The sequence below is a fragment of the Dermacentor albipictus genome, chromosome 9 (genome assembly GCF_038994185.2).
Source record: "Dermacentor albipictus isolate Rhodes 1998 colony chromosome 9, USDA_Dalb.pri_finalv2, whole genome shotgun sequence".
NCBI lineage: Eukaryota > Metazoa > Arthropoda > Arachnida > Ixodida > Ixodidae > Dermacentor > Dermacentor albipictus.
This window is the reverse complement of record NC_091829.1, coordinates 123,745,141-123,772,541: the sequence shown is the minus strand read 5'-3', so window position 1 is coordinate 123,772,541 and position 27,401 is coordinate 123,745,141. Positions and strand designations below refer to the sequence as shown.

The following is a 27,401-nucleotide window of genomic DNA, read 5'->3' as shown; positions in this document are numbered from 1 at the left end:
TAGAATGTCGTTGATACGTGCCCGTTACGTTGTTTTTCCCAGCACCAACATTTGCAGTCGAAAACACCAAAAATTACACACTAAAGTTACACTCGTTTTTTACTGGTTCACATGTTCCCGGAAAACACATTTTTTTTTCGCCACCAAAGTCCAGTACATCGCCAGACTGCTGTCATATGACACATTTTCCGGCCACTAGATCCCATGTAAACAAGAAAATGCGCGAGGCGCGTGCGATCGACAACAGTATATAGGTGCCTGTTGTGGCAGCTTCACCTCAATACTCGCCCGCCCTTTTCACGTGAAAATGTCGGCGCGCACTCAGTTTCTCATTTTGGTACCTGCAGATATTCTCCGGGATCGACGCACACGGCATTCACAGCTTTCACCGCCAATCCTATTGCGAGAAGCATCTTCGACTATCTGTTTCACAGCGCGTGGTGCCGTTGGAAGCATAGTGCATGCTTTTAATGGGCGATAACTGAAACGCGGCGCCTTTCCCTGCTGCAGACTGTATCATATATGTTTGCCAGTCATTAGATCTCATGTGAGCAAGAGAAGGTGCGAGGCACGTGCTATCGAGAACAGTATATAGCCGCCCGTCTCACGTGAAAATGATGACATGCACAATTTCTTATTCCAGTACCAACAAATCTCCGCCCGGGTCGTCGCACACCGCATTGACAGCTATCACCGCCGAACCTATTAGGTCATTCCCTGCGTAATATCCCAGAAACCAAAAATGACCATCATTAATATTCCTGAAAAAAATTGGGCTAGATGCCTATTGTGTGATTAAGGTTTCACCAAAGTATTTTCGTTGCAAAAAATGTTTTGATCACGTGAGGACTTTGAAATTTCTGCAAAGAAGCAAAAGTTGGTTGGAGGTACATATTTTTACTAAGGTGTGTGTCTAGGTCCAAACAAATTTAATTTTAGAGCTTTGTATTGGCATCCTTCTTTCATATGACGTCATAATTGAATGCATTTTAGGATTTTCCGTGTTTATTTGGCTCAGTAAAAAAGCAATAAAAGTTGCGTTTTCAGAAATTTTTTGCATAAACTGTGTTATTTTTTCGGCTACCAAAATTTTTCTCCCTTTTCGCCTGTTGTTATAGTATATGCTAAAAATAATTTGAAATTAATAAAATACATTTTTGGGGAAAATAGCTGAAAAGTTTGCAAGAAATGAATTTCTTGGGATATTCAAGCCAAATTTAAGCATTAAGGCCCTCCAGATAAAGATATGTCGGATAGTTCAATATACACACCGACCTCTCAGCTTGTGATTCAGAAATTTTCGTTCGAGTAAATTTTGTCTGAAGCGAGAAAACAATTTTCGAAGTCAACAACCAATATCACTAGCAGGCACTGTGTACATGCCGCCGCTCTCGTCGTCTGCTCTTCTCCTCGTCTGCTGCAGACGACGGCTATTATTCGGGGTTATCATTTTTCAGTTTTATGGAATTCTTAAAAATTGCTTGTTGCATATACCATAATTCAAGTCCTTGAGCTGAATTGTTCAGAGAGGCAGACATTATTTGCACCAAAAATCTAAACACATATTCAAAGAAATAACCCACGTTCACTAATTAACTTCCTAATAATTATTGTATGGCACATATCGGAGTTTACAAATTGCAGGCAGTCAGATTTTATTCATTTATTTATTTATAGTACCCTCAGGGCTTACACGAAGCATTACAGAGGGGAGGGGCTAATAGATAGAGATAACTATACAAAAAAGAAAACAATAATCGGATAACAGTACATAGTCCAATGTGAAAATAACGCAAGTTAGAGCGACACAATAAGCATACCATAAAAATAGACACAATATTATACAGACGGGTAATACAGACAAAATATTAATGAAATTAAATATAAATAATAAAATAGAAATCATGAAAGTTGCAGTGAGAAGATACGCATATATTGAAAGAGATAAATTGTAATACAAAGTACACTGCTTGCTGATGAGGTAGGAAGTACAATGTATATAATTTATAAACACTACTGGTCAGAAGAAAACAGAGCTACTCTACACGTGTATATATGTTAAAGTCAAAGTATACTAGATAACGTTGGCAGGCATATCCACTTCGAATGAATTTCCACAATGCCACCAGTTTCGAGATATGTGCCATCAAACTCGGCGTAAAAATTTACTGTTGGTCCGCTCACTTTTCTTAACAAAATGCCCGTTTATGCATTCAAGCACAAAAGTAACTGCATTTCGACCCATACTTTGGGGATAATATCTCGAAATCAGCGTCATTCTGGAAATTCATTCTGAATGAATGTCTGACAATCTCATGGCTAAAATTAATAAATTTCAATATGTGCCATACAGTAAATAATTAGGAAGTTAATTAGTCAATGTTAGTTTTTTCGTTGAACATGTGTTTTGATTTTTGGTGCGAGTAATGTCCACCTCTTTGAACAATCAAGCTCAAGGACTAGAATTGTGGTATCTGCAACAGGTGATTTTTAAAAATTCCATAAAACTGAAAAATGATCACCCCGTATACTGGCCACCGTCTGGTGGGCAGCAGACGATGACAAGCAGACTACAAGGAGAGCTGCGTGCAGCACATATGCAGTGTGCCTACTGGTGATATTGGTTGTTGACTTCAAAAATTTCTTTCTCGCTTCAGACAAAATTTACTTGAATAAAAATTTATAAATCGCAAGCTAAGAGGTCGGTGTGTATACAGTCTAACGCACTCATAACGATATTCAAGTGCCACGAAAATTCCATTGCTATAACTGATAATTGTTATAACCGGGTTGCATGAAAAAATCAAAATAGGGGGATGGCAGAGCTGATATGAGAAAACTATATAGGCAGGGAAGCCAGTGCCCCTCCCCACCACCTTCCTCCGCCCTGCTGCTGATTGTGTTCACTCATTTAACTGCTTCCTGGGTGCTGTGATCGCGTGTAATAAGCCGTGGCTGTTGGCTTTAAAGAATGGCACTGCTATAATAACTGCAAAAAAGTGTCACGGGTGGCAAGTGCTATGCAAGCACCACTGAGGCATCACTTTGGTGGCCCCAAAAGGGGCCATTTAAAAATTGCGAGAAGGCTACCGTGGCAGCCTGTCACCTAAAGAAATCCAGAAGAAATGCTGAGGAGCGATTGCCACAAGCATCTCACCATATACTTCTCACTGGCTGGCACGAGAAACGCCTATCTCTGTCAGCCATGCATGCTTTACGCGAAGTTTGCCAACATCCTTCTCCAAGGCATCCAAGTGCTCCACGTAGTGCAGCGGAAGGTTCCTCGTGAAAACTAAGCCCTGGAGCAACTGAATCATGCCGGGCCTCCTGTGAGGACAACGTTGAAGCAGCCTGTCCTACCACGTCATCGCTGCCGTTGCCACCATTGCTATCTGATGCAAGCATGTTCGCGATGATCATCTCATCGGTTAGAAGCACTTAGTTTCCAAATCTATAATCATACGCTTTCTTTTCACCGGCAATGGCATTCATTGCCGTTGATCAGTGGGTGGATCAGCCATCTTCCGTTTCGGAGGCAAGCGAAGCGAATTTGAGAAACTGTGCGGCCTGGAATGACTTGGACAAAACCAACAAAAATGAATGCAAGCAATTAAGCTGTTCGCAGAACTGCACCGAGGAGCCAGTGAGCAACATGCGAGCAATCTGCTGGCAGTGAAATTTGGAAATTCGCAAGCGCTAGTTGGAATCGGTTGGCGCAGGACACGGGTAATTGGAGATCGCAGGGAGAAGCCTTCATCCTGCAAAACAGGCTGCTGCTGCTGCTGCTGCTGCTGCTGCCGCCGCCGCCGCCGCCGCTGCTGCTGCTGCTGCTTGTTGTCGAGGGTGGCGGTGGCGTAGAGCTATGGGGCGCAAGTTGTGTTCGGAGGGGTGGAAGGGCGACAGAATAGAGCCGTGCGAAGATGGCTAGAAAATCAGTGTGCAGTGGCTGCTGGAGCAGCGGCCCATCGTGCAGTGGCTCAAATTTCTCGTTTTCTTTTTTCTTTTTAAGGATTTCACATTTCACAACGTTTCGGCTTGGACACCCAGCTGCCAGACTTCATCATTATAACAGATAATGCGACATCAGGGCATTGTAGTAAGCGGGTTATTTCACCATGGAAAACATACAAACGTCGATGGTGCAGTGGCTTCTCATTGTTATGACCGATACATTGTTAAAACCGGTATCATTATAACTGGGTTCGACTGTATTGAGCTATCTGACATATCTTTATCTTAAGGGCCTTAATGCTGAAATTTGGCTTGAATATCGCATAAAATTCATTTCTTGCCAACTTTGGAAGTATTTTTCTCAAAAAATATATTTCTTAATAATTCCGAATTATTTTTAGCATACACTATAGCAACAGGAAGAAAGGGAGAAAAATTATGGTAGCTTGAGAAATAACAGTTTATGGAAAAACTTTCTGAAAATGCAACTTTTATTGCTTTTTCGCTGAGCCAAATAAACACGGAAAATTCTAAAATGCATTCAATTATGATGTCATATGAAAGAAGGATGCCAATACAATCGTCTAAAATCAAGTTTGTTATTGCACCTAGTTTCAGACCTGATTAAAAAATATATACCTCTAACCAACCGGAAGTTTCAAAGAGCACTCATGTTATCAATATATATTTTGCTACAAAAACACTTTGGTGAAACCTTATTCACACAATAGCCATCTAGCCTAATTTTATTTTTTTTAGAAAATCAATGATGGTCACTTTCGGTGTCTGGGACGTTTTGTGTGGAATGACCCTATTGTGATCAGCATCTTCAACTGTCTGTTTTACAGCTTATTGTGCATGGTGCCATTGGTAGCGTACTGCACTCCTTTAGTATGCAATAATCTAAAAGTGCCGCTGTTCCTTGCTTTAGGCAGCTCGACGTGGGCATCATGTTTCGCTTCGGCGGCCCCCGCCGTCGCCCACCAGCTCGATTTCGTTTCGGTTTCCCGTCGCTCTCTTAAAAGACCACGCAATAAGAAAACAATAAAACGTGTCTCAGTCTGCTGGAGCACCACCCGCCTGACAAGTGTCGACGTCTCCTGCTGCAACGATCCGTGCAACGCTTCGCATTACGTAGATGTCAACAGTTGTGTGTCAAACGTTTTTTAGCTACTTCGGATTGTATGTTTTCCCGGTTTGTACATTTTTTCTCGCATTTCTTTCCCGAACGTATGAACGAGGTTCTACTGTATTTTGTGCACATTACAGCGCATGCTTTTAGGCCACTATACACAGGTACCTTTCGTCATTGACTGCAGCATCGACTACATTGTACCATTTCTTGACACTCTTTGGCCATTACTGGCCCTTTCACCACAAAGTACTCTACACCATCATCAGTATTAGAAGTACCAATGCTTAATATAAAACCAACAAACTGTCTGTTTCTTTTTTATGTATATTTCAACTGAGTCAGCCAGGTTTAAATGAAATGAGCCACAAAATAATGCTTTTTAGCAAATAGATGTTTTTGGCTTTGTTGATGACCATTGTACAGTCATTGCTTTATACCAGTACTAACATATGGGGCAGAAGCTCAAGAACAAGTTAGGGATTGTGCAAAGAGCAATGTAATGGAACATTTAGGGTGTAATGTCAGAGACAGGAAGAGAGTTGTGTGGATCAGTCAGCAAACAGGGATAGCCGACGTTCTAGTTGACTATAAGAGTCAAAAGTGGAGCTGGACTGGCAATGTAATGCATAGGGCAGATAACCAGTTCATCATTCGAGTTACAGGATGGGTGCCAAGGGAGGGGAAGCACAGTCAAGGATAGCATGAAATTGGGAAGGGTGATGTAATTAGAAAATTTGCGGGCACAAGTTGCTCAACTCAGACAAGAATCACAGGAATCGGCAAGCACAAGAAAGGGGTAATTGAAGATCACGGAGAGAGGCCTTCGTTCTGCAATGTACATAAAAATAGGCTGATGATGTTGATGACCGTTGATATTCCAGATACAGGCCAGCGTGTGCTATGTGGATGTTCTCAAGTTAGACGTGATGCGTTGCTCAGGATATGAGTAAGATTACAACCTGGTGAACGGCAAGTGGTCTTTGAGTTGGTTGTTAATGTGTTGCGGTACTCTCATAATCAAGGAGCCAGAGCAAAAGAAGTTGGTGCTTGTGCGGATCTTTGGCCACCTCCTTCGGATACAAATTCAATTCCAGAATGAAATGGTGTGTGTGATCATCTCTTCTGAACAGAGGACCTCGAGGAGTCTTTGCAGGACGGCGAGCTGAGCCACTCTTCACTGGAGGAAGTCTCAAGCGAGAGCATCTGCGGGCAACTTGTTGCTGCAGCCGTAGTGGCTGCCAGTGGCAGCTTCGAAAGGTGCACCGAGTCTTGCAGTGACTGAAAAGGTAAGGGCACACTTTTACTAGTTAGCTGCATTGGCTTAACCTGCCACACTTGCTTAGCGGGTATGGTGTTGGGGTCCTAAGCACGAGGTCACGGGATCGAATCCCGGCCACGGTGGCTGCATTTCGATGAGGGCGAAATGCGAAAACACCCGTGTACTTAGATTTAAGTGCAGGTTAAAGAACCCCAGGTGGTCCATATTTCTGGAGTCCCCCACTATGGCGCGCCTCATAATCAGATCGTGGTTTCAGCACGTAAAACCCCATAATTTAACTAATTTTTTTCATCGGCTTTGGCTGTTGACAAGGCAAGATCTGCAGCTGTGGTGGCTCACGCATTGTGTAAGCTGTTGTGCCGGCTCCACTGTAGCATTGTTAGCTTGTTTACATCTCAACAGTGCTGCCACTTCATGGCCCTAAACGACATTTTTAGCAAAATGTTGCTAACTGATGACGATGATGATGAATTGCTTGAAATTGTACCATTAATAGTGTTGTGATGTAGAACAGGACATGCAGACAACATACGATGACGAAGAAGTGTTGTTGCTGGGCTGCCATGTTCTAGTGTCAGCTGGCGCCTTCAGCGTTCGTCTTGCATAAACAACATTCATGCTTGTCTCCGCCTCGCAACATTTTGTTGGAGGTGTGGGGCACCAACACGGAGCTCTGCAGCGGTCACCGCTGCAGCCCTGACACGATGATTGACAGCCAAAGTGCATCAATGACCAACCGCCTGTTTCCGGCGTCTGACTCTGACCTCAGTCGTGTTGTCCTAACCGCGAGACCCAGGAACCTCTAATGGCATCAATGGCACGGACATTGAATACTGGATTTCCTGGGATGAGCGTGTTAGCGAAAGTAATTGGTGGGACCCAACGCTTATGCTAGCAAATCTGATATTCTTCCTCCCAGACACAGCACAGACGTCATGGTACGAGACACATGAACAAGATATAACGAGTTGGGACGTCTGCAAGCAGAAGCTTCTAGACCTCTTTGGAAAGCCCTTTGGCTATCAGCTGGCAGCAAAGAAGGAGCTATTTACCTGTGCTCAAACGTCAACGGAATCTTACGTGGCATACATTCAAGATGTCCTCGCACTCTGTCATAAAGTTGACAAAGACATGAATGAGACTGACAAGATTGGTCACATCCTGAAGGGCATAGCAGATGATGCATTTAACCTGCTTATCTGCAAGAACTATGACTCGGTGGATGCGATCGTCAGAGAGTGCCGCAGTTTTGAACTGATAAATAGTCGCTGCATTACGCAGCAGTTCAACCGGCTACCAAATACAGCTTCGACGTCTTCGTGTGAGGAACAGCCACGTGTACCTCCACTGTCTGGACAGGAAGATTCATGCGGTTAATTCATCGCGAGCTTGAAGCCGTATCTCCCTCCGTTCCTTGTCAGCATTGCCCAGACACCGCAGGTTCTGTCTTGCTTGTGCAGGCTGTTGTCAGACAAGGGATAAGGAATTTAAGCCTCCCATCTCTCTGCCCCATTTGTAATGCCACTGTCAGTTAGGAGCGGCCCTGCCCAAATACAGTAAAATCTCGTTAAACCGTACCTGCTTCAGCAGTAGTTTCGTTTTGAAAGTAGCAAAGTCAAATCCCCGACTCAGCGGCCATTGAACATAATGTGTTTCATATCCACATAAGCCATACCAGCTTATTGTGTACATATTGGTTAACACGTACTGCTTCCACTTTTCGTCGCACAAACACGGCGGTGCATCGTCTCCATCGGGTGGCCCGGCAGAACAACAAGCCTCAGAAATCGAAACAACGGCCTCCAAGCACCCTGTGCATTTGTGCGTGAAGCCACATCAACTTCAACATCATTCCGGTGGCGTACCAGAGAGCGTTGTGGCGTTGCGCAATCGAAGACTCACGTCATGCCGAAGCTCAGATAAAAAAGACGCCGGATGCTCAGCATAGAAGAAAAATTAGACATTGTTTGTGCTATTGAATGTGACACGCAGAAGTTGGCGCTGGCACGCGACAGGGATCTGCTGTTGACTACGGTGTGTGGCATTTGGAATGCGAAGAAATTGCTCGGCAGCGTTGCTGCGACTGCGAAGAGATGTAGGCTACAAAGTTCAACTTTTTGCCATCGTTGCCTCTGTTGTTGTCAAAGTGTCGGCTAGCAACAGTGATGAGGACAACATGGAAAGTGACAGCACGGGCGATTCAGGCCTGACAGTGGCAGAAGCTGTGTGTTACGTCAGCCTTATGAATGCAATCGTCGCAAAGCGCCCCGCGACTTCTGCAGCGCTACCGCACACATGCACAGAGAATGCGTAACGCCAACGAGGAATCTGCCATGCGAGTGTTTGCCAAGAAAAGGGGGGATGGCTGAAAAGCTGCCTCGTAGCTTCAGTAAGTTTGAGGCCACTGTCGTCGCTGCTACGCCGCCGCGGCATCAAACAAAAATAACACTTTTGTCGCGCAAAGTGAATAAATACTGCATGTTTCGCACCCTCTCTGAGTTCCGTTTTTGACAGGTAAGTGGTCAATCTCATGCTATTTCTATTAAACAGTACTACTGTTTAAAGAGGTTTCACTGTACTGCTTTCCCATTTTCAGCGGTTCCAACTCGCCATCGTAACCCAGCCGACTGGAGAACACCGTACGATAGGCCAATTTGTTTCAACTGCTCGCTTGTTGGACATATCGCTAGTCATTGCCGGTGTCATTGGTCATCGCCTTCTAGGGGAGCTTCCTGTCTGACCGTCCAGATCATGGGGCCCCGCAGGGGCGTCTGCGTAAGCAGGCGTTTGGTGTGTTGTGACACCACGTACCCGAGCACGTGAGGGTTGGACCCTCCCGCATGTAGCCGTGTGCGGCTTGGCCGTGTCCGGGGAAAGGGGGATACTGGGGGTTGGGCCGATGCCGGGTGTTCGGACCTTTAAGGCCCCCCGGCGGAGGCTACACACCTCTTTGGCCTCTGCTTCACGTAGACGGCACCCCCGGACTGACCCACCCGGGGGAAATCGGCAGTCGCCTTTTCCTGTCCTCCTCTCCAATCTTCGACTTTCTCTCTCGCCTTTTTCATCTTTCCTGTCTTCTCTTCACTTCTCCTCACTTCCTAGTTTCCCCGCGGCAAGGGTTAACCTTGTGTGGCTGGCCAGCCTTGGCTATGCTGTAGTTGGTTATAGCAGTGATGTACAGCTGGCGTTGGTAGGGTTTCTCTTGCAGGAACTTCTGTCACGTCCCCCTGTTGGGCTCCATGGTGGGTGGTTGGCATCACGGCCGAAAACCCAACTACGCTTATGGAAAATGCTTTTCCTAAACTACCTGATCGCCCTCAGAAACGAGGGCGCACCGAAGATTTCTTTCAGTTTTTCGGACGACAAGTCCACAACTTTCCTCGATTACACGTGATTCACTCAGAAAAGCCAGACAAACTAGTGCGTAACATTTCACCGTTCCTTGTTTCGAAGTCTTTGACTGAAGATTTTGGAACAGGATATAAGGCATCGAGAATGACAAGTGGTGATCTCCTCTTGGAGCTCCACGATCAGAAGCAGTATGAGAAACTGCCGAAACTTGTGTCATTTTGGTGAGACCCAAGTAACAGTAACCCCGCACCGTACCATGAACACCACCCGCGGCGTTGTCTCGGACGATGACTTGCTAGAGTTCACTGAAGCTGAACTCTTGGAGGGCTTCAGTGAACAGAATGTCATAAATGTTAAGCGAATTAAGATGAGGCGAGATGGTAAAGAGATCAAGACGAAACACCTGATACTCACTTTCGGTTCAAGTGTCCTCCCCGATTCCATCGAGGCCGGTTATATCAAACTTCGTGTTAGGCAATGCGTGCCCAACCCTCTTAGATGCTTTAAGTGCGAACGGTTCGGCCACAGTTCACAGAACTGTCGAGGCCGGCTGACATGTGCCAAGCGCAGTGACAATGAACATTCCTCCGAAACATGCCAGAACACTGCACATTGTGTCAACTGTGATGGCGAGCATGCCGCATGCTCGCGGTCCTGCCCATCCTGGAAAAGAGAAAAAGAGATTGTGACAATCAAAGTCAAAGAAAACATATCTTTCAAGGAGGCACGTAGGCGAGTGTCATACCTGTCTCAGAGCAGCTTTGCTGATGTGGCGCGTAAGGGGGCAGCGTCACAACGGCCTCCGGCGGCTGTCCGACCCACAGGCAGTGAGTTGGCAGTTACACCATCTGCCCCCGCGGCGGTTGCAGCTAGCGCTGCTCCGTCAACACAGCAGAGGAGACCATCGACCTCGAAAGTGGGCGCAGCCGAGGCTGCCCCAACCTCCCCGGCCCCTTCCAGCGCTGGCAACAGCCAGCGCAGCCAAATCCCGCAGGGTGCCCCATCGACCTCCGGGCTGGTGGGCGCAGGGGTCTTGCCCTCCAAGGCGGGACTCTCTCTTGTAACTTCTCGCTCACAAGAGCACGTGTCCGGCACCTCACAAGAGGCAATGGACACTACACCTGTCCTCAAGGCGCACCAAACGCCTAAGGAGCAGCGAGGTTCCCTCGAACGCTCCAGAAAGGGCAAAACCCCCGTTACAGGGCCTTGAAAGAGCTCTGTAACCTAAGGCATCACTTCCGTTTCCCTACACGCAGCACCTATTTACTTTCAATATGGATACACAAATTATTCAATGGAACGTCAGAGGTCTCCTTAGAAACCTTGATGATGTGCGAGAACTCATCCACAAACACAATCCAAAATTGCTGTGTTTACAGGAAACACAGTTAAAACCAAAATACACAAACTTTCTTCGACAGTATGTTACTTTTCGCAAAGATCGCGATGATGCAATCGCATCATCGGGCGGTGTTGCAATTGTAATTCAAGAAAGCATAGCGTGTCAACGTTTACAGCTACAAACGGCCCTTGAGGCAGTGGCGGTTCGAGTTGTTCTGCTAAACAAACTCATCACTATTTGCTCGCTTTATATACCCCCACATTACAAACTAAGCAAACATGAATTTCAGTCCTTTATAGATGAATTGCCAGAACTATGTTGTTCTTGGCGATTTCAATGCACATAACTACCTGTGGGGCGACCCTCGTATAGTTGCGCGAGGACGTCTTGTTGAACAGTTCCTTTTTTCTTATGGTGCGTGCCTGTTGAATAAGAAGGAACAGACATATTACTCTCTTGCAAACAGAACCTATTCTTCAATAGATCTTAGCATAGTCTCCGCGTCTGTACTGCCTGAACTTGAACGGGAAGTTACCGACAACCCTTACAGTAGCGACCACTTCCCTATACTGCTAAGATCACCTAAAGAGAACGAGTATCCATCAAACGCTCCTAGGTGGAAGGTTGAGACAGCTGATTGGGAGAAATTTCGATCTCTTACTAGTATCTCATGGGCTGACATGTCTTCGTTAGGAATTGATGCTGCAGTGGAGTTCTTTACAGCCTTCATAATAGATGTCGCATCAAACTGCATATCAGAAGTAAATGGCTTGGCATGCAAACGGAGTGTTTCGTGGTGGAACAACAATTGTAGGACCGCTCGTCTAAAACAGAACAGGGCTTGAGGGGTTGCTACGTGCTTCTCCCACTGCGGAGAATCATAGCAACTTTAAAAAAGTAAAATGCCAAGGCAGGCAAACCCGCCGACAGGCCAGACAAGAAAGTTGGCAGAAGTTTCTATCGCGTATCTACTTGTTTACTGATGAGGCCAAAGCCTGGAACAGGGTTAATAGGATAACAGGGCGACAGGCATATTCACTCCCTTTGGTAAACACACAAGGCGAGATCAGGCGGACTCACTTGGGGAGCACTTTGAGAGTGTGTCAAGTGCCAACCTTTACTCGCAATCCTTTCTGAAATATAAACAAATAGAAGAATGTAAGCCACTCATAAGAAAATGTCGACAGAATGAACCATACAACTGTCCTTTTGGTATTGCCAAGTTGAGAGCTGCCTTGAGCGCATGCAAGAGCTCTGCATCGGGATCTGACAGAATCATGTATGAAATGATCAAAAACTTACACAAAGACACCCAAGTTACACTAGTCACAATTTTCAACACCATGTGGGCTGCAGGATACCTTCCAACTGCATGGAAAGAAGCCATTGTGATCCCGGTTTTGAAACAAGGCAAAGATCCTTTCTCAGTGGCAAGTTACCGCCCGATAGCCCTGACAAGTTGCCTTTGTAAAGTATTTGAAAAAATGATTAATCGGCGACTCATTCATTTCCTTGAACTTAGCAAAATCCTTGATCCCTATCAGTGCGGCTTCAGAGAAGGGCGCTCCACAACTGACCATCTTGTGCGTGTAGAAGCAAATATCTGGGACGCATTTGTACACGAACAGTTTTTCTTATCCATATTCCTCGATATGGAGAAGGCGTACGATACAACGTGGCGTTACGGAATCTTAAGAGACTTGTCAGAAATGGGCATCCATGGTAATGTGCTATACCTAATAGAAAGCTATCTGTCCAGTCGTACCTTCCGGGTAAAAGTCAGCAATGTACTTTCGCGTTCTTTTACGCAAGAAACGGGTGTACCCTAGCGAAGTGTGCTCAGCTGCACACTCTTCATCGTGAAGATCAACACGCTTTGCGCTTCATTACCACCGGCAATCTTTTATTCTGTCTACGAGGACGACATACAAATAGGTTTCAAATCCTGTAATCTCGCAGTGTGCGAGAGACAGGTACAGCATGGCCTGAACAAAGTCTCAATGTGGGCAGAGAAGAATGGATTTAAGATCAATCCTAACAAAAGCTCTTGTGTTCTTTTTACAAGAAAGAGAGGACTGATCCCAGATCCTTGCTTAGAACTGGGTGGACAACAAATACCTGTAAACAAAGAGCACAAATTTCTAGGTGTTATACTTGACTACAGACTCACTTTCGTCCCCCACATTAAACATCTTAAAGAAAAATGTCTAAAAACAATGAACATAATGAAGCTTCTATCCCAGACTACATGGGGTAGTGACAGGAAGTGTTTAATGAAACTATAAAAGCCTCATTCAATCACAATTAGACTATGGTGCCGTGATTTATCACTCTTCTGCCCCGAGCGCGCTAAAGATTCTAGACCCAGTCCACCATCTAGGAATCCGACTGGCCACTGGCGCTTTCAGAACAAGTCCCATACAAAGTTTATATGTAGAATCAAATGAGTAGTCACTTCATCTGCAGAGAACATACATCAGCCAAACATATTTTCTGAAAGTCTACTCTAATCCTCAACATCCGTGTTTTAATACCGTTAACGATATGACATATGCTACACTCTTTTGTAATCGTCCCTCTGTAAGACAGCCTTTCTCGCTGCGTGTGAGGGAGCTTAGTCATGAAATGCATGTCCCACTCCTCGAGCTTCGCCTAATGCATCCAGCCAAGCTGCTACCTCCTTGGGAGTGGCAGCTGATACAATGTGATATATCTTTCATGCAAGTTACAAAACACGCTCCAGAGATTGAAATCCAAATGCATTTCCGGGAACTCCAGTACAAACACTCCTGCACGAAGTTCTACACAGATGCATCGAAGACACATGATGGGGTGCCCTATGCAGCCGTCGGTCCATCCTTCTCGGAATCCAACGTACTGCATCCGAAAACTAGTATCTTTACGGCTGAGGCCTACGCACTGCTGTCGGCCGTAAAGCATATAAATAAATCAAAACTCCAGAAATCAGAAATATACACGGACTCCCTGAGTGTTGTGAAGGCCTTGATGTCTTTCTGTAACCACAAAAATCCGGTAAATAATGAACTCTACTCCGTACTGTGTAAAGCATATATATCTTACCAACCTGTGATTATATGCTGGGTGCCTGGACATAGGGGCATAGAGGGTAACATTCTAGCGGACCAGATGGCCACATCAATTTCATTGCATGCAGTTAATCCTACTGCTTCGGTCCCTGTCATAGACCTGAAGCCTTTCTTAAGAAGGAAACTGTGAAACCACTGGCAACATATGTGGGACGCAGAAGTAAATAACAAACTGCACGTAATAAAGCCAGTTAGGTTCTTGGTCCTCCGCAACAAAATCACGGCGAACAGATGTCCTATTCTGTCATCTCAGAGTCTCTGTCACACACATTTGGGACCCATCATTTTCTACTCACTGGAAGTGAACCTCTAACCTGTGGCAGATGTGGTGAGAGGCTGACCGTCCTCCTTGTGCTCCTGGAGTGTCGAGAAGCCAAAACGGAGAGAAACATTTGCCGCTTGCATACCATTATTACATCCCTCTACACCCAAATATGTTTCTTAGTGAGGAACCGCTTTTTAACACCAAGGCAGTCCTCAACTTCTTAAATGATGTCGTTTTACATGTCATAAGCCCATTAAGTTCGTAGAGCATCCTCGCTCCAGAGGATGCCACTGCGTTAATTGTTTTGCATAGCACATGCCTTCAGGCCCTTGTGCTTCAAGGGCTCTAAAGAGGTAGCAGTGCTCTAGCATATCTTATAACCTGATATATTTTACACATCGTATCATTCTTTTGAAATGCATTTCAATGTTCATAGTACACGTCATATGTCATCGCCATAATCTTATTATACAGATTTTCTGCACTTTAGAGCGACTATTTTTAAGGCCCCTTTAGAGCCACGACACACCGGCTTCATAGAACTCATAATTACACTGCGAACTCATTACCACGGACATCGCGCTCTTTGGCCATACTTGGCCCTTGCACCATTAAACATCGAACATTCATTCCTTCATTCGGTATGTAGAAAAGTGTTGCGAGTGCGATATCCCAAAAGAGGCACTTCATGTTGCAGGTAAGCCATCCAGATTAGCCCCCTGGTGTGACTTTACATGATTTCTAGATTCCTCACTGACACACCTTAGGAAGCAGGATACCCCACAGTATTACATAATACAAGAGTTCCGCACAGTACAGGAAGCATACAGCACTTACAGTTTTACACAAATGGTTCGAGGACATGATTACGCGTCATATAGGGAACCTGGGAACGGACTGTTGCACTCCTGCCGTTTGTTTGTTTCAACAGCCGAATGTTATGTTCTGTGAATGGCAGCGCAAGAAGTTGTAACTGGAAAATACAAAAAAGCAGTAGTTTTCACTGACTCCCTAAGTGCTCTTAAAACCCTCAATTTAAGATCCGAGCAAGAACCTCTCGTTGGCGACATCCTACACACACTGTCATGCATAAATCAAAACCATTCGATTCTTTTCTGCTGGGTCCCAAGTCATGTTGGGATCCTGTGAAATGAAAAGGCAGATATGTGTGCTGCTAATGCGAAACACAAAACTGTGTCTAAAATAAGGGTACCCTTGAGGGAGGGGCTAGAAGCTATTTGCAGAGCACTTATTTACAAATGTCAGTGTCAGTGGAACCTGAAAGTTAATAACAAATTGCACCTCTTCAAACCTGTGATAGGCGAATGGAAAAGCTGCTTCCACCAAGAACACTTCACTGAAATAATATTAGCCATGCTCCGAATGGGGCACACACACCTTACACACAATTATCTACTCGGAAAGGAAGCACAGCCGATATGTGATAAATGTCAAGAACCAATTACAGTACTACACATTCTAATTACATGCCCACATCAAAATACAGATATTTCCACGATCCATACGTATTGCACGTACCACTAAACCCCACTCTCATTTTGGGAGACGATTCGCTTGTTCCTTTAACAAATGTAGTGATTTTTTTAGGTGAATTAGGCTTTCTCAGCAGACTTTAACTAATACCGGTTTTACTATTTCTACCATTGACTTTCTAACACCCTGTGTCTGGCACAGCATAGCCTTAGTCGCTTTTGCGCCAATAAACCAAATTTAACTAATCGTAATACTGCATGTAGGCTTCAGCCCTTAACACCGATGTATTGAGGCGAAGCTTAGTTTCGTGAGCCGGCATTATGCAATGCTTCATGCTTTCCGCGCTCCGAAGCCTTTGGCAAGGATTATAAAGGCAGAGTTGGTGCCATAGCTAACAGCGACAAATTGTTTCAATGAAAAACGTGGCACCGAACAGCAAAAAGCTTGGTCGAAGTGGCTAGGCCTAGAGTTGCCGCGGTGGTGGCTTCGGCTGCCAGCGGATCTGCATGCAGGAGGGCCTGTTCGAAGTGATGAGATAATAAAAATGTCAGCGGTGGTGGCTTCAATCAATGCCGTTTCAGACCTGCGGTCATGGCAAAAAGTCCGAAAAATCGGACATACTTGTATATTGCATCTGTGGGGGACCATGGTGGTGCTGCGAAGGCTTCTGATTTATCGGGCATGTCCGAAAAATCGGGCGTCCAGAAAATGGATTGTTGACTGTATTAAGCAGTAAACAAACTTTTGACCATGACTCTGTCAACACTTCGAAAAGCACGAATATTACAGCTGCTCTTGAAGCAAGTATTGAGTACAGTAATATTTGAAAATGCTATTTGAACATCCCAATACTCCCACAGCACTATTCAAACAACATTGCCCCTGCCACTTAGCCCCCGACCAACCCTCCACCTGATCCGTCCAACCCATCTGATGAGCTAGCCTCTGAGCCTGCGTGTGACCTCTGCACATTGCCAACTCCGCTGCCTCCAACCGTGCCAACTGTCACCACTGCGTGCACAAGCCACGGTCTTCTGCGACCCCAGAGATCAATTATGCCATATCTCCAGCGGTTAGTGTAGTCCTTGGTGCTGTTGGCACAAGTCACTCAGCCTGCTGAATCCTTCCAAATTTTCACCTATGCTACCTCTGCAGACGTTCGCACCTGGTCGCTGTACGCCTCCCAGCCTGATCTCGTTCCCAGATTTTACGATGCCGCATTGGCAGCTACGCCGCATCCCGCGTCAAACATCCTCACCGAATGACCAGGCACTCCTATGAGCCTTACACTTTCCCGCCCAGCTAGTGGCTCGCTCACTATGCGCCCCGTCGCCAGCTATGCCTGATCGTGTTTGCCTCCTGACAGGGTGTGTGAAGTCCTCCTGCAACGGACGCATCATGGCCTGTCCAGCTCTTCGACTGAATTGCTTGTGCGCACACACACTACATGCCGTGCAATAATGCGGTAATTGATGCACGGCCGACAACGCTCGCAGAAGCACCGTCAAGCCACCATTCGCCTCACAATTTTCACCATTCCTATGTCCTCAAGCTGCATGTGCCGAGCGTCATCTCATCAATTTGGCAGGCTCCTCGATGCGTCCGTTCAAGTTCCTCAGCCGTTACGGAGCACGCAGTGCCGCCCGTCTGAGCTCTGTGCTATTGAGTCGATGCCTTTCACGCTGACTACTTAGACTAACCACAGACCCTTTTCTCATGCGTTCACACTAGCCATTTCACTGTTCTGCCTGGGTGGTAGGTCCTGTTGCCCCCACCAACGCCGCAACGCAGGGGTGCTAAGGTCATCGCTCTCAGCCGTGCCTTGGTTAAAGAGAAAGAAAATAAAACTGGGCGGCATGTGCTCGATGCACAAGCAGGGCACGTGCGTTGCTGTTCTATAAGCATGCTGCACTGGTCCTCTTGGTGGTGCGCTCCGTGGTGACCACTCGATTCTTGACAATGGCTCTCCCTCCTTTGCTCGTTCTTGATGCGCAGGCGGGCAAGTTGTCATGCTTCTTTGGCATGCTACAGATAGACAGCGATGTCGAGATTTTCTTCGTTGGTAACATGTGGCAGCATGGCGATGGGTTCCTTCTGTAAACCAGTTTGAACAGTGTGATCTGTGTTGTTTTTTGCACCATCATCCTGTAAGTGAAGGTTACATAGGAAAGGACAGCATCCCAGGTGTTGTATTTGACATCGATGTACATAGATAACATGGTGAAGGTCTCATTCAGGCTCTCTGTAAAGCCATTCGTTTGCAGGTGGTTGCCTTGCGGTTACTTGTCTGGCTGTAGTTCTGACGACTGGTCCAGAAGTTGTGCGACGGGCTCAAATCAATATCCTGGTGGGCTGCAGGTACGTGTGGATCGACGACATCCGGTGGCAACAAAAGAGCACCAGATGTCCCGCGAGACCGCAGAAGAAGCATGTCAGCCGATCATCCCGTGTACACCATGAATCTTGCAACTGAGGGGGCATTTCAGGCACAGGGAAGAGTGCTGGGCACGGTGGCAGCATCGGGTAGGGAAGCGTCGTTGGTCTAGGACGAGGCACGATATTATAGTACGTCAGCAGCATGGCAATTAAAGCATGTTGGTGGGCTGGCGGAAAAGCCTTTGCAACCTACTTGCGGATGGCCTGCTGCACAGCCAAGGTTAAAGGTTGGACAGGGTCCTGGCTGAGAGGGAGCTGCGAGACCTGGTGATCCACCTCTCCACGAATGAAGGCTTTCATTTGAGGCAGTGGAGACCCAGCATTAGTCTGTCCGGGAGCAGTCGCCAAACTGGAAAGGGAGGCCACGTGAAAAACAGTTTGGAGGGCGAGCGCTCATTGGCGGCGTAATTCATCAAAGCTTTGGCAGTAGGTGACTACTGCTGCAACGGCAGTAGGATTCTTAGCCAGGAGCATTTGAAAAGCATTGTCTTGAATGCCCTTGAGGATTTGTTTAATCTTCTCTTCCCTAGTCATCGTTTGGCTCATTCAGTTGCAGAGATCTATGACGTCCTCAATATAACTAGTGAAATTCTCACCCGAGCTGTTGCGCTCATTGGCAGAGGTGTGTGTTTGGTGCGGAGCTTTCACATGGCCAGACAGCTGAATAACTTCAAGAAAGCAATCTTAAAGTCGCTCGATGTCGCAATAGTGGCCTCATGGTTTTGGAACCAGAGGTTGGCGATATCCGCAAGATAAAAAATAATGTTGGTGAGCTGTGTCGTCCTGCAGTTCGTCGTTGTCTTCGCGGCCGGCGCATCGGTGGTTGGCCTTCGGGATAACCTTCCACCCTTGGACGGATTTTGTGATGCCGCCTCTGCTCCGGACCCACACCTGCTGGGCAACAGCTCACGTGGACCTGACAGTGTGCATCGGGCGCCACCTGCAATTCCGCCAGTGCGCAGCTGCGACGTCAACGTCATCACGTCTGGAAAGGATAAGACCAGGCATCGAACCGTATCTCTCCAGTGGGCACGGAGACACGATGAGCGGAAGAACCAAAGGCTTACACACCTCTTTTTTCATCCTGCAGGTTAGTTGCCTTTCTAAATTACCTTGTCGTAGCTTCAGATCAGATGATCCATTCGCTATCGTGCTTCCGTGCCCTGAAGCCATCCTATTGCCTTTTTGCTCCTTGCTGCTTCTTCTTTGTGGGGATGTTGAAAGCAACCCTGGCCCCGATAATCTTGCAGAAGTCCTGAAAACGATGAAGGACTTGAATGAGCACACAAAGAGAATTGAATCAGCGCAAAAAACAATATTGGAAACAGTAGCTGAAGTAAAGCAACAGCAGCAGTCTGTTTCAGAAGCGATGTCGTGACCACCCGATTCAATGAAGTGTTTTTGTGATTGTGTCTTGCATCTATGGCGCCTTTCGCTGCTTGGGGGCGACGTAGAGGCAAACCCGGGTCCCATGACTAAACCACAAGAAGAAAAACTTGATTTTGTATTCAACACTGTTCAGAGACTAGATTCTAATAGTATAGGTATTTTAGAATCTGTTAATAAGGTACTACAAATCCATATTGGCATAAAAAGTGACCTAGACCAACTAAGTCGACGTGTTTCTGAACTTGAAAGTAAAATTCTGTCCAATAATGGCGCTAAGATCAGTTTGAAGAATATCTTTGTCATTGTCGCATGAAATTAATCGATATATTACGCAGTCATCGGCAAAAAGTCTGATGTGGGAAGACACACAGTTAGGCAGGTCATTAATATAGATTAAGAAAAGTAAAGGGCCAAGAACACTGCCCTGCGGAACACCGGAAGTTACTAACCATTACTTACCATTACCCATGTCTGGCACTAACCTGTGTGTTAAGGCAAGAGGTAAGTTCTGCTTGATCATCGCTAATGCAGATCTCGCAATACAAAACACAGTCATCAGTAAACAAATATATTGACACGTGGACTTGTTTATCTTTTTCGGGTGAGCGGTTTTCCCTGTCTAACAAATGATAGCGCTCAGCGCGAGACGCGCCTGCATGTATCAGAAGTTTCTGGAATGTTATCGATGGTTCTACTATCCGTTGTTGTCACCGAACCTTGTGTAATCTGATGGCATGTATGTGCAACGCGAATGGTGTAGAACTTTCTGGAGAACACGCGGGCATCAGTGATTTCTTTGGAACGTTCAATGGCTTGTGCATAAAAGCTGACGCGTTTGACCGGCTGATCAGATTTTCAACGATCGCCGACTGTGTTCACTGCTATCATTGTTCTTTGAGTGTAGCCTGCTCTTGAGCGCACAAGTTCGCCCAATAAAAGGCTAGTTTCGTCAATCACAGTTTTGCTGCCTTCTTCACAGTCACTACTACGTGACATCTAGTGGAGGTGCTATACGTTCTTGTACCGAACGCCCCCACAAAGCCGTTATCCAGGCCCGAAACCCCAAGAAAACACCAATGTTGCCCAAGACCAGCTAGCAAGCCGCAGACTGCAAGGAATGCCCCTGGAACACGGACTTCTGCCTGATACGACCAGGCAGACTGTGGCCAACTCAACAACCACAATGGCAGCCCCAGCGTCCCCCCATCGTGCTTCAACAACCCAGGGAGCCCCCTAATTTCCATGGAGCTTCGTTGGAGAATCCGGAAACCTGGCTCGAAACCTTTGAAAGGACCTCAACCTTCAACAACTGGACCTCTGAGTGTAAGCTACGCCATGTGTATTTGTCCTTGGAAGATGCCGCAAGGACTTGGTTCGAGAGCCGGGAGTCCACCCTTACAACGTGGGACCTGTTCCGCCATAACTTCCTGAGAACCTTCACGGGCGTTGTTCGAAAAGAAAGGGCCAAAGTTCTGCTTGAAACCCAATGAGACCATCGCTATCTTCACGGAAGAGCTGACCTGTCTTTTCCGCCACGCCGACCCGGAAATGTCCAAGAAGAAAAAATCCACTTCTTTATGCGAGGTGTCAATCAAGAACTTTTCGCCACACTGATCCGCAACTGACCTGAAGACCGTAGCTGAGTTCTTGACAGAGGCAATGACGATTGAGAAAACTCTGGAAATGCGCACTAGGCACTATAACCACCAAGTGCTCATGCCACAGTGCGCGGCGGAAGTTCGCTCCGAGTCCGCCCTGGCTCGCAGAAGACACCTGCCATCGCAAAGTTCCCGCAGCCCATCGACAAGTAGGCAGTGCGTAGATTCCTTGGCATTTGTGCCACTGCAGGTGCTTTGTCAAGGACTTTTCACGCATCGCTGAGCCGCCGCTGACACAACTAATTAAATGTGATGTCTAGTTCAACTAGGAACCGCCGAAGGCCGATGCATTTCAAGAACTTAAACGATGCATGCAGTCGCCACCAGTGCTTGCGCACTTCGACAAGGACGCCGGTACCGAAATCCACACTGACGCCATTAGCCCAGGTCTCGGTGCCGTCCCAGTCCAGAGGAAAGACGGACTTGAACAGGTGATAGCTTACGCTAGCCAGTCGCTGTAAAAAGTGGAAGGCAATTATTCTATGACCAAAAAGGAATGTCTCACCATCATTTGGGCTACAGCAAAATTCTGCCCTTTCCTATATGGCAGGCCATTCAAAGTCGTCAGCGACCACCAAGCGTTGTGTTGGCTAGCGATACAAAGGACCCTTCAGGACAGCTGGCACGGTGGAGCTGCATGCTGCGAAAACATAACACCACTGTACCCTGCAAGTCCGGACAAAAACACTCTGATGCTGATCGCCTATCACGCGCCCCCAATGACCCGCCGCCGCAACATGACAAGGGAGATGACGCCTTCCTTGAAATAAAAAGCGCGGAACACTTAGCTGAACAGCAACAAGCAGACGTGGAGCTAAAAAGCCGTCGAGTATTTCGAAGGGAACACCAAAGTTGTCCTTAGTGCACTTAAGCAATTATTGTCTTCGTTCTTGCTTGAAAACAACCTACTCATAAAGAACTTCTCACCAGTCCGTGCCAACCATGTTCTTGTTGTTCCCTCAGCGCTGTGTCCAGAAGTACTGCACGCCCTACATGACGATCCGACTGCTGGACATCTCGGATTCTCCCGGACACTATCGAGGATACAACAAAGGTGTTACTGGCCACACCTGACTGCCGACGTCGCCTGTTACGTCAAAACATGCAGAGAGTGTCAGCGACGGAAGAGGCCACCGACAAAGCCAGCAGAATTACTACAGCCTATCCAGCTTCCTTGCCGACCATTTCAGCAGATCGGAATGGACTTGTTGGGACCCTTTCCAGCGTCAACATCTAAAAATAAGTGGATCGTCGTGGCGATGGACTTCTTTACCCGCTTTGCTGAAACGAAATTTCTGCCGCAGCGCAGTCAAAGTGGCGAAATTCTTTGTAGAGTACATCCTGCTGCGACATGGTGCCCCAGAAGTCCTCATCACCAACAGTGGAGCGGCTTTTACAGCGGAGCTCACCCAAGTCATTCTCCAATACAGCCAGACAAACCAGAGGAGGACAATTGCCTACCACCCGCAGACGTATGGTCTTACGAAGTGCCTGAATGAGACCTTCGCCGACATGCTAGCTATGTACGTCGACGGGGAACACAAGACCTGGGATGCGCTCCTGCCGTACGTAACCTTCGCTTACAACACGAAGGTGTAAGAAACAACATAAATCTCGCCATTCAAGCTGGTTTATGGCAGCAACCCGATGACGATTCTTGACACCGTGGTGCCGGACGTCACCGACAAAGAAAACCTTGCCGACGGCACCTATCTCCACTGCGCCGAAGAAGTCAGACAGCTCTGCCCGCCTGCGGATCAAAAACCAACAGAGGACCGACAGCCGACACTACAACCTCCGCCAATGCTACGTCGAGTACCAGCCCGCCGACTGTGTTTGGGTTTGGACCCCAATACGCCGATGAGGACTTAGGAAGAAGCTTTTATGCTGCTATTTCGGGTCCTACAAGATCATCCGACACATTAGCGCACTCAACTATGAAGTCGTACCAGGTGGCATTTCGCTATCAGAGCGGCGCCGCTCATGACTTAAAATAGTCCACATTGTGCGACTTAAGCCGTTGTACCAGCGCTAATGACATTTAGGACTTTGTTTTTCTGGGGGGGGGGGGGGCTGTGTTACTTTGGGCTTTGTTTCTTTGATAAATGTCCTTTGGTGTTTCACTCTCCTGTTATCTTTGTAGCATCAGGACGATGGTTTTTGAGAGGGGGGCTTTGACACATGGACTTATCTTTTTTTGGGTGAGCCCTTTTCACCGTCTAACAAATGTTATCGTTCAGCGCAGGACGCGCCTGCATGTATCGGAAGTTTCTGGAATGTTATCTATGGTTCTATCCGCTGCCTGTTGTCACAGAACTTAGTGTAATTTGATGGCATGTATGCGCGATGCGAATGGTACAGAACTTTCTGGAGGACACGCGGGCACCAGCGATTTCTCTGGAAGGCTTGATGACTCGTGTATAAAAGCCGACGATTTGGCCGGTAGATCAGATTTTTGACAATCACCGACTGTGTTCGCCGCTATCGTTGTTCTTTGAGTGTAGCTTGTTTTTGAGGGCAGAAGTTTGCCCAATAAAACACTAGTTTCGTCAGTCACAGTTTTACTGCCTTCTTCACCGTTACTACATGACAATATGTTAGTGTGATGGTCTGCAGTCGTTAAAATATCATTAATATGCAACAAGAACAGCAAAGGACACAGGACGTTGAGGTACCCCAGATATTAGTTTTACCGTGTCCTGTAATCCGGTATGCGGAATGGCATTTGCATAATGCCAGTTTAGTGAATGCCACTAGTGACACCTCGTTGCCTTCGTCTAACTAGAATGCCTTATGGACATGTTTTCGTGCTGATTGATCATTCTTATCGAAAAAGAATTCAGTGCCCTTCCACTCTGTGAAGGTGGATGACCAGCAAAGCTGTGTATGTGGGGCTCTTATTGGCAAACTGTCTATTACCGTGCGTCAAACGCCGTGTGCACGTAAAAGAAAGGCAAGGTGCGACTAGCTGCTTTGTACCTCACCACACTCCTAAGGCACACACTGCTTCACCGTAGCCAAGGCGATCGTGCATTGATCGACGTCCCACACAGCAGTAATGGTTGTGAGCTCACTCGAAAACCACAAGCAGTCACATACAACACAGGCCACACAAAATTTGTTCCGCACAAACTCCCTCTGAACCCTGGCTGTTGCTCCTGTGAAACATTCCAAGTTTGCGAGATCAGGGCCACATGGATGGTTCGCATTTCTTTCCGCCTCATGGTCCTGGTGGGCAGCCCGCTTAAGAGACCGCCACCACAGGAGAGTGGAAGGAAAGGAGATACGCTAGCGTTTGGAACGCCGACAGAGAGAGGGCTGTGCAAACGTAGACAGGCCGACATGAGTGAAAGTGTAGTACCTGTTCTTATCAGCTTAATATCTGATATTATAATATGATGATCTACACGGCTAGATAGATGCCCACAATTTTTTTCCCAGGGCCTAGCCATATACAGCTTCGCTGTAAAAGGAGGAAATGCCAAACTGTTACGATTATGCCGCTGCGGAAAATTCACACAGAGGTAATTCACACAGTTGCAATAACTGATCTCTGTTTGTCTTATTGAGCTCTGCACCACCAGTCCAGCCATTCCCATTTACGACTCACCAACTCTGCAATCCATAAACGATACCGTATATGCTAAAACTCTATTAGACTGAAACAGTCGGAGTATTGCCCGTCTATTTCAGTGAGCTGTTTTCGGTTATTTAATTATATGCGGCAATCCAGGATAATAATGTTCTCACAAGCCAAAATTTGGCATCAACCTTAATTTTAGTCTTTGTAAAGACTATGATGTTTATCACAAAAGTAACAGAACTGCTTGTTGGCCTAGTTTATCACAAAAGTAACCTGTGTTCTTAATTATTTTTTGAAATTAGAAACAGTGGCTTCATGCGCACATTCTATTTTGCTTTTCTGGTGCAGCCACATCTGGACGTGCAAGCCTGACATTCTATGAAGATTAATATTTTTGTTGTGTGGCGGAAGCAGACATCTGGTGACCATGGTGAGTGTTCGATAGTCAAGGACGACAATGAAGAAAAAAGGAAGAACAGTCGCCCAGCAGCAAAGCAGCCGCTAGGGAGGCCCACTTGCCCCGCTGTTTATTTTTCACTGCGAGCAGGTAACCATGCAGCAGTCTCAAACTGGGAGGTGACGGGTGCACCTTTTAAAAGAGAAGGTGTGAAGGCTTGATCGCATATGAACCAGAGAACAGATTCTGCGTGTTGTGTGCTTATTGGCTGACTTGGATTGTCTGATACGGTCCATCTCATGTTTCGAATGAAGTCTAGGATCAGTGCATGTGAATGCATGTTTGAAGACTGTACATGTGTGCTGTTCAGATCACAACAAAGCTGGTGATTGTAGGAATGTGCGCCTTCGAGTGCCCTTCAACTCCAACGGCTTCCTTCTATGGCGACAGCCACAAGCGAAGCCCTCTCGTTGAGAGGGTCGAACAAGCAACAAAAAAATTGCGCGAGGAACCTGCCAAAGTCAACTTCTGCAACAGCCTCCTTGGACCAACTGTTGTCTGGAAGTTCCTACCTACGCAAGCTCAAGCGCTGACCATTGCTCGCACTCTGGACGATGACGTGCGGGTGTTCTCTTACGAACTTCAAGAGAGCGATGTCCCTGGGAAGCGTGCGTATCTGGTGACCCATCCACTCCACTTGTGGAACGTGCTGCAAATGCGCCGGCCTTCGGATCGCTGCATGTACGAGGTGATTGCGGAGGATGCACCTTGCAAGCTCTACTTTGACCTCGAGTTTGAGCGCAAGCCTAATCCGGGCAGAGACGGCGTCGCCATGGTCGAGCACTTTGTCGACTCCGTGTGCCGCGAGTTGGGAGATCTCTTCGGGGACCGCTGCAGCCGAGACGATGTCCTCTGGCTGGATTCCAGCACCGCAAAGAAATTCAGCTGCCACCTCATTTTTCAGAGAACACGCATGTTTCGAGACAACCGCGAAGCCGGTGCCTTTGTTCACCTTGTGTGCGAGAAAATGAGGAAAGGTTCTGTGGCACCAAAGTCTGCCTTAGCTGCTTCCCGGGCTCACCGGGCAAACCCTCTCGTGCTTAACAAAAACGGCAAGGAAGTGCTTTTCTGTGACGAGGCTGTGTACACGCGCAACCGCAACTTCCGTCTATTTCAGTGCACAAAGCTCAAGAAAGACACACCTCTGGTGCTGTCTCAGAACGACTGCTATGTCCGTTCCTTAAGGAAGCAGCCGGAAGACAAGGACATCTTCCTCGATAGTCTCGTCACATGGCCACCTCAGCAGACCGGTGCACATCTGCTGACACTTTCTGTGGACTGTGCTGTAGCAAAATTGCCTGCATCTGTGACAAAGAAGCAAGGCAGCTTTACGTCGCTTAGTTCGCCATATCCAGACGTTGATGAGTTCATTCGAGGCGTCATTGCCCCGCGTGGGACAATCCGACAGGTGTCGCACTTTTCCGACACTGACACGCTGGTGTACGATGTGCAAGGCTACCGGTATTGCGAGAATATCGGGCGCGAGCACCGCAGCAATGGTATCATGTATGTGGTTGATGTGAATGTTGGCAGCTTCTACCAAAAGTGCTACGATCCTGACTGCCGAGCAATATCATTTCGTTCGGTCCCTCGTCCCGTTCCACCCGAGTGCCTTCCGTCCTTCTGGCTCAGCCAGATCCCTGATGAAATGCTCAGTGCCTGAGTGGTTTTTGCTTTGAATAAATTTCTCCGGTGAAAAGCTGTTATAACTTTGTGTTTTCACCATAGAACTGAAATCAAATTTGCATATGAAATGTGTGTAGGTAAATGCGTTTTTCTTTCTTTTTAATATTCAATAGTTGTCTTGCAGATATTTTATAGCAGCTTTTCCACCAATATACAGGGACGTGTGTATCTTGCTTACAATTAAAAAAGAAAAAAACATTTTGCACTTACCGCGGCATTGTTCTTGCTCAAATTTCTCTGAAAGAAAGCATTTGGAGTCTTTCTGCTG

General features: G+C 46.8%; 2 protein-coding genes across 2 annotated transcripts in view; both read left to right on the top strand.

The window, feature by feature from the left end:
- LOC135918883 (uncharacterized) overlaps positions 1-25,479 on the top strand; it is a 64,851-nt gene extending 39,372 nt beyond the window's left edge. The window contains exons 5-6 of the mRNA XM_065452570.2: positions 6,217-6,372; positions 25,339-25,479. Coding sequence (XP_065308642.2) covers positions 6,217-6,368 — 152 coding nt within the window. The 3' untranslated portion in view covers positions 6,369-6,372; positions 25,339-25,479. The remainder of the gene's footprint in view (positions 1-6,216; positions 6,373-25,338) is intronic.
- Positions 25,480-25,742: 263 nt separating this feature from the next.
- Positions 25,743-27,156, top strand: LOC139046648 (DNA-directed primase/polymerase protein-like). The gene has a single exon (XM_070525336.1). It carries the CDS (start codon positions 25,743-25,745, stop codon positions 27,108-27,110), a length of 1,368 nt encoding a protein of 455 aa, XP_070381437.1. The 3' UTR covers positions 27,111-27,156.
- Positions 27,157-27,401: the final 245 nt, after the last annotated feature.

What these genes read in the sequence shown, in the direction of transcription:
- LOC139046648 (XM_070525336.1), top strand. Translation starts at nt 25,743, where the DNA reads ATGTGTGCTGTTCAGATCACAACAAAGCTGGTGATTGTAGGAATGTGC.